We start from the raw sequence: 7395 nt of genomic DNA, 5'->3' as shown, positions 1-7395 counted from the left end.
TATTTGGTCTGAACCCAACTTAATAATAACAGTTATCTCACCCCAATGTGAAATTAGTATAGTTCTTACTGTGGGAATGACAGAATTATACTGTCATTAACTGAACCAAAGTGGCTTTTCAGAAGGTAGCTGTGGTTTCGCTTTAATCAACATTGGAAAGGCGAAATCAGTGAGAAGCAACCTCAGATGAGACAAACGATTCTGGTGTGGGGCAATGAAACATTTTGATTTATTGAAATAAACCAGATTTCTTCATTATTCTGACACGCCATCCTGTTTCTTCTCTAAAATGTGCTTGCTGTGAGAATAAATGTATGGCATTAGCTTACAGACTACCACAAACACACCTAGTTTTTACGATCTTATCCTTTATTCCTTGACTTTTAGTACTGTAAAACTGAACCAATATACCATAACTCGTCTGGATTTGTCTAATGTTTCAAATGGGCTAATTCGATGATTCATTCAGACGCCGAGCATTCTCTAGATTGTACAATTACATTATGGTCTGAGGTTTAATATTGTCTGAGGTCAGAGCCCATTTCTCATGTTTTCTAAAGAGCTGATTGGCTGCTTGAGGAATGCACACTGTTTAAGTACACCCTACTCCACCTACAGTTTTTTGTTGTGATCAAAGGATTTTAAAGTGAGTATTTGGCTTTTTTTTCTATCATGCAGTATTAGCTGTTAATTTCACATTTTCCAAGTTGTGTAGTGCACATGTATTTACTGTGTGTGTCTTTAGGTATGACACAAATGAGGCTTATAGCGCTGCTCACGTGTTTTCTAGCTGGAACCTCTGGAGTTCCGGTGAGTCGTTACAATCTCTGTTCATCCAGATACCACTTTGGATACAGTTCATTTTGATGATCCTGTTTAGACTTTTTTTTTTTTACTAATGTTTTACACAGATGCCAACTTACTCTCAGTAGAGTACTAGTATTAGTAGACTGTTAGGTTAGGGTTTAGGTAAGTATAGAAGATGACATGTACTTTCAAAGTCACGTATAGTCAGTATTAATCATCATAATAAAGTGCCAGCAGATATTGAGCTCTACTAATACTCAATAATCTAATGAGAGTTAGTTGACATAGGTGCAATATAGTCAACAGAATATCTAAAGGCGAACACTTGCTTCCTTTAGATATTTTTCATGGTTATGTTATAGAAATCAAACATCACAAGAATGCTCATGAATGTTCTTTACTTCTCAGTTTGTGTAGATCTACTAAGGGAATTAATTCCACAAATGTCTGGTACGAATATGTTGATTAATACAGTGTATGCTTCTGTCACTATTTAATCCAAAATAATGGAAGTGAAATGGGACAACATGCCCCATAGGTGGGGCATTTTGTAACATGCGATGGGCATGTTTTAACATGACCATATGACAGCTTAAAATGTTCTAATAAAAGTTAGAAAAAATAACTAAAATATTTTGTCAGTGAAAGACAATTATATATAACAAAACAGTGCAGTCAAATATAAATAAACACATTCAGGCATTTAGAAAAACACAAAAGTCCCCTACCTCCACAGAACAGGAGAAAATTAGATGAGCCAGTAAGAATGCGGTACATTTCTTAAAATAATATATATTTTTTAATACAATTCATAAAAGTTAATTATGCCAATTGCATCGGTAACTGGAATAGCATAGTTCTAATAGTGCGGCATGTTTTAATGCAGTGTTAGAGCGTCCCCCATCTGCACATCTGTGATTTAAACCTGGTTAACTACTTAGTTAGAGAAGCATTAAAGAACTGCTAAATAACAGATATAAGATTAAAATAATATGAGATTTGTATAATTTTAAACAAACACACACACAAAAAAATGTACTGGTTAAATAAATGTTCAGTGCATCATCCAAAGTTTTCTGAATTTTGGTGCAATTCTTTCTCTGTATAGTGTGCATATGAAAACTAGTGCACTAAGTTTTTTTTTCATGCAAGCACGTGTGGACGTGATTAAAACATTATATCCCCCGTTCATGCCTTGTTATGGCAAAATGTATTATTGTTTGTTTACTTTACTATGCAACTCAGATATCGTTAATTTCTAACTACATCTAATTCTCATTAATTAACCTTTCCACAGATCTCCCCAAAGGCTGATTTGATTGAATCTGTCCCAATGGGAGATATGCCAGCACAAGGGACCTCAGTGATACAGTCCTCCCCATCTGGGTCTGAGGTACTGGTACAAGCCCAACATGTGCCGCAGCAGTTTCAGCCTGAACCTCCCAGAGTGCCCAGTGGACTTCAGCCACAGCTGGCCGCTCTGAGCAATCCATGGGCCTCTCAACCCAACCCCAGTACAGGTCTCGGTCAAATTCCAGCACAGTTTCAATACTTTCCCTATCCTCATCACCAGCAAACACAAGTAAGCAACTCTAATAAATTCCCTTGAATTATGAATTCACAGTCCATGAATTATTTTTGGTAACACTTTATTTCAGTATTCCACTTTAGACATTAAGTATCTTTGCAATGTCAACTAGCAGTCTTCAGAGTATTAGCAGACTGTCTGATTAATAACTCTTTATTGTGATGCTCCTCCAGCAGGCATTCTTATTCTAATTATTCTGCACTGTAAAAAAAAAAGAAAAAAAAAAGAAAAAAGAAACAAAAAAGTTACCTGGATGCCTTGCAATTTTGAGTTCATTGAAATAATTTTTTTGAGTTAATACTATGAACATTTTTTAAAAATCGACAACCTTAATTATAATATTATTAAAAGATTTTGTAAGCATATTGGGAAATTGTGTGTATGTTTTATTTGTGATGATGCAGTGAAACATGCCAAATTGTGCTATTTTAATGATTTATCACATTTTTATGTGGTTCAGATACAATAATATTTTGAGTTTCTATTTATTAAATCAATTTCCTTCATTGTATCAACTCAACTTTATAATTCCAATAAACTCAACATTTTAAGGCAACCAGGTAACTTACTTTTTTAAGTTAAACCAACAATATTTTTTTACAGTGTACGAACCCTAACCCTTACCTACAGCTCTACTAAAATTATAATGAGAGTTAGTTGACCTGTAGCAGCAAAGTAATGATAGTTGACACGTAGTTGTAGTGAGTGGACTATCAAAATAAAGTGTAACCACATTTTTAAATGATTAATGATATAATGAAAATTATCATTTAAAAAAATATTAAAAAGGCCTTTTATTACATTCTATAAATACATTTATTAAAGTACCTAATACATTTCCCCCATGTATTTTTCAGTTTTTCTATTATCCAATTCTTGGACCACAATCCAGGAACCCAACAGTAAGAGTGTTTTCATTATTCAGGGTATACATTAGAAATATGTATGGTTTTGCTTGTAGTCATCTCAAACAGACCACAGGAAGAGCTAACAGACTGTCTGGGTTCAGCAGGTTTATTCTGATGTGAGGTCCAAACCCAAACTTAATTAACGTCGTGCTATGTAACCCTCAAGCCAGCCTTTGTGTTTAGACTCTTTGGTAAATTATCAGAAATATTTCGCTGGAGGAAATCTTCTTCTGTGTGTCATGTCTGAGAAGTTTGATTTATTGAGGAAACCTTCCGCACTTGATGTGTTCAAACAAAGAGGGTTGAAGTTATATATTGCCTCATGTGTCAGTAAAATGTGTGCACACAAATAAAATCTGTCAGCAATTTGTCAGTTCAGCATCCAATAATCCAAAGAGTCATTGGGTTCATTCACTCTCGATTGAGTCTCATCTGTCCCAGAATCCACTTTTTATGATTGTATTTTTGCTCACTTGTCAGTCTCCTAAGTTAGAACTTTGTTTTCATCAGTTCTCCTATGGAGCGCCTGCTTTCCAGCACGCAACATCTCAGCAATATCCTGCTAATGCAGTTCCAGCTTCACGGCCATTAATGGCACAAAACAATCATCACAAGCCAAATGCTCACCAAATGCATCCAAACCAGCCTCAGCAGCAACAGGTATCAACACAACCATACTGGACTCAAGCAACTCTAGTGTTTTGATCCTAATATATGTCATGTGTTTTTCCCGCAGGTTCAACAATTTCTTTACATGGTTCCACAGATTCAACAACGAATGGTGAATAAATCGACATGAATTATTATACAATTGAATGTTTATTCTCTAAATATGTTTTTTTTGGGCGGTAATTCCTTATGTGAATGCTTTTAAAGGCTGGACCATATGGTGGATTGAGCTCCGAGGAACTTCAGGTAAAACAAAACTAGATTTTATTTAATTTTCACAGATTTGCATATTGAAAAGTGACCTCATACTGGCAAATTTGAAATTTTTCTTCGATAACTTCTGTTAATATTTTCTAAATCTACATTCAAAATGTTGAAACCTACAACATTTAGCTTATTTAGAAGTGTGAAAACCATCAGACACCACTGCATCTTTGAAAAGTTTTTTCCTTTCTTTCTTGGAATTAATATATATAGCATAAATCTCCATTTATGTCACACACAGAACATGGGACGTATGGGCCGTTTTGACATGCCTGCATTTGGAGGCAATGTGTTTCCTCTAGCTGGACCACAACCTATTTTAAGACCACCCAATACCCAATACCACATCAACACCTTCCCTGCCCCTGGAATGACCTTCTCGACTAATACTGAGGTCCAGCCACCTAGCGCTGTAGCTGTCCCACCCAGTAGGGATGCCATACCAGCTGCTGGTGGATCTCATCCAAATAATGGAGCTAATAAGTTTGCTATCATGCAGGAACGTGAGCGAGTGCCTTGCGATCACGTCCAATCTGCTGAAACCAACACTGGACCTTTGTCTTCAGGTCATGGGACATTTATTTCGTCTGTGTTGCCCTCAGTCCAACCCGATCCCCATTACAGTGATCCCAATCTAGTTCCAACTACCTCCCCGACACCAGAAGAAGCTCTTGTTCCAGCATCCCCACCACTGCTTTCCGATACTTTCAAGACCAACCATGATATGTACCCCTAAGACAAATCTTTGCATGTTTTTATTGCAAGATTTATTCAAATATGTATTTCATATCATGCTAATGGTTTATATATTGGGTTATTGCAGCATAATGGAAGTTTTAAAATATTTCCATAGCAGTCACACTGATACTGCAATTGGTAACACTTTATTTTGATGGTCCCTTTTGAACATTCGGTTGACTATAAATTACTTTGCAACTCATTAGAGTATTAGTAGACTGTCTGAATAATATCTGCTAACTCTTTATTGTGATGATCCTTCAACAAACATTCTACTGACTACGAGTAACTGCAACTACATGTCAACTTATTCTTACTCTAATAATAGACATGCATGCAACATAACTTACAGTATAGTCAATGGAATGTGTTAAAGGAACCATCCAAATAAAGGGAAACCCTGTACTTTGTTTGCTTGTTACTATTTCTTTATCTTTTATTTCACCCACAGTATGAACTAAAGATTTGACTTTGTGTGGACTGTGTTTTAAAAATCAAAACCTTCACAATTATTTCTGATTTTTGTACTGTGAACTATGTGTGTGGTCCTCAACATATATACTAGACATATAATTAAATGCAAAGTTAATTACACCCTGAGGCTCCTTCTGTGTTGCATACAGTATCTGTCATCAAGTGTGAGCGGTGTTAATAGTACTGGGATATGTGCACATTTAACCCAGAGAATATGAGTGAATAAAAAATTGTTTTAAGCTATATAAAGTGCAGAGCATTTCTGAAAGTTCTGAAAATGCCATCAGAATAAAATATCACCTACTGGTAGAAGGGACACATACAGAGAGGATCAGGGAAACAATGTACTGTTAACTTTTTTTGTTTGAATTCTCATCAATTGCAAGTGATTCATTAACCAAGGACCAGTTTAGTCATAGCTGTTTCTAACTGATCAGTACATGAAGCATTGTACACTGTAAAAACAAATGTTGGTTTTTGTTGGTTTAACTTAAAAAAGTAAGTAACCTGGTTGCCTTAAAATTTTGAGTTTATTGAAATTAAAAATTTGAGTTGATACAATGAAGGAAATTTGTTTAATAAATAGAAACTCAAAATATTTTTGTATCTGAACCACATAAAAAATTTGATAAATCATGAAAATAGCACTACAGTTTCACTGCGTCATCAGAAATAAAACACAAACAATTACCCAATATGCTTACAAAATATTTTAATAATATTTTACTAAAGGTTGTCAAATCTCAAAAAAAATTAATTGTATTAACTCATTTTCAATTGAACTCAAAATTTTAAGGCAACCAGGTAACTTTTTTGCTAAATAATTTTTTACAGTGTATGTTGAAGGTATCAAAAAAGAAACAAATATGACAAGATTAATGGCAATACATTATTAGATATTTTTTAAATGCGTATACATACCTGGAAAAAATGAACATAATAAATACCTTAGTGGTTAGAATATTTGCATTTTTTTCAAATAATTTCATAGACATTTAAAAAAAAATCTTTACATAAAACTCAACAGTCAAATGAGTATGACTTTCACTGCAGTTTCCCAATGTAACATTAAATGCAAATCCAGAAAGAAACTCACATAAAGTAAATATTTATTTCCACGCACGCACGCACGCACGCACGCACGCACGCACGCACCCCCCCACACACTATATTATTATATATAATTATTTTAAGTTGAATTTAAATGGTTATATATATATATATATATATATATATATATATATAAAATTCAATTATTAAATTCAATTATTTTCAATTGAATTTTTTAATATATATGTATATATATTAAATTCAATTTAAAATAATTAAAAATATTGCTTAGGTTCAGTGTTGGTACTTATCAATGATATTATTCATAAATATTTTATTTTCTAGCAGTGATCCTCATTAAGGCAGAAGGTTCTTACAGCTTGAACAAGTGTGAACATTGCTGTCAAGGAACTATTATGATTTCATCACCTGTGCCATAAATGCATTTTCTGATTGCGTTTGATTTATTTCTACTACTGTCACATACCTTTAATGCATCATGCCAAATTTAATATAATTACAATCACAGCCAAAATGTTGCTTTGAGATAAGCAAAGATATATTTTGCTTTGAATGCACATTTTTGCCTTCTATAAAGGAACTTGGCTGGTCACCAAAGCCAATCAGATGCTGATGTTAAGGGCCTTTTGTCTCCAAAGAGAATATAAGGAGTAGATCTACAGAGCAGTATCACAAAATCCTCCTCAACAATCCTGACCACACTCCAGAGTCTTAAAGGAAGGTAAGGTACTATTCATTCAACAAACGACTTCGTTAATATCAAAAACAATTTGGAGTTGTACAGTTCAGTGGTGCTCCTGTCATTGATCTTCTTTCTTGTTATAGAAGAAGAGTAAAAATATGAAACTATGTCTTTGCATGTCACATTTCAGACAT

At 34.2% G+C, this 7395-nt stretch overlaps 1 protein-coding gene across 1 annotated transcript; it reads left to right on the top strand.

The window, feature by feature from the left end:
• Positions 1–747: 747 nt before the first annotated feature.
• On the top strand, positions 748–4972 carry ambn (ameloblastin). Its single transcript, XM_067442489.1, has 8 exons — positions 748–810; positions 2105–2155; positions 2231–2389; positions 3253–3297; positions 3814–3963; positions 4040–4084; positions 4180–4218; positions 4478–4972. The coding sequence occupies exons 1-8, from the start codon at positions 748–750 to the stop codon at positions 4970–4972; spliced, it is 1047 nt and encodes a 348-aa protein (XP_067298590.1).
• The last annotated feature ends 2423 nt before the right edge of the window (positions 4973–7395 follow it).

The sequence above is a fragment of the Pseudorasbora parva genome, chromosome 4 (assembly GCF_024679245.1).
Source record: "Pseudorasbora parva isolate DD20220531a chromosome 4, ASM2467924v1, whole genome shotgun sequence".
Classification (NCBI taxonomy): domain Eukaryota; kingdom Metazoa; phylum Chordata; class Actinopteri; order Cypriniformes; family Gobionidae; genus Pseudorasbora; species Pseudorasbora parva.
Note: the sequence above shows the minus strand (reverse complement) of the source record. Positions and strands in the feature narration are given on the sequence as shown.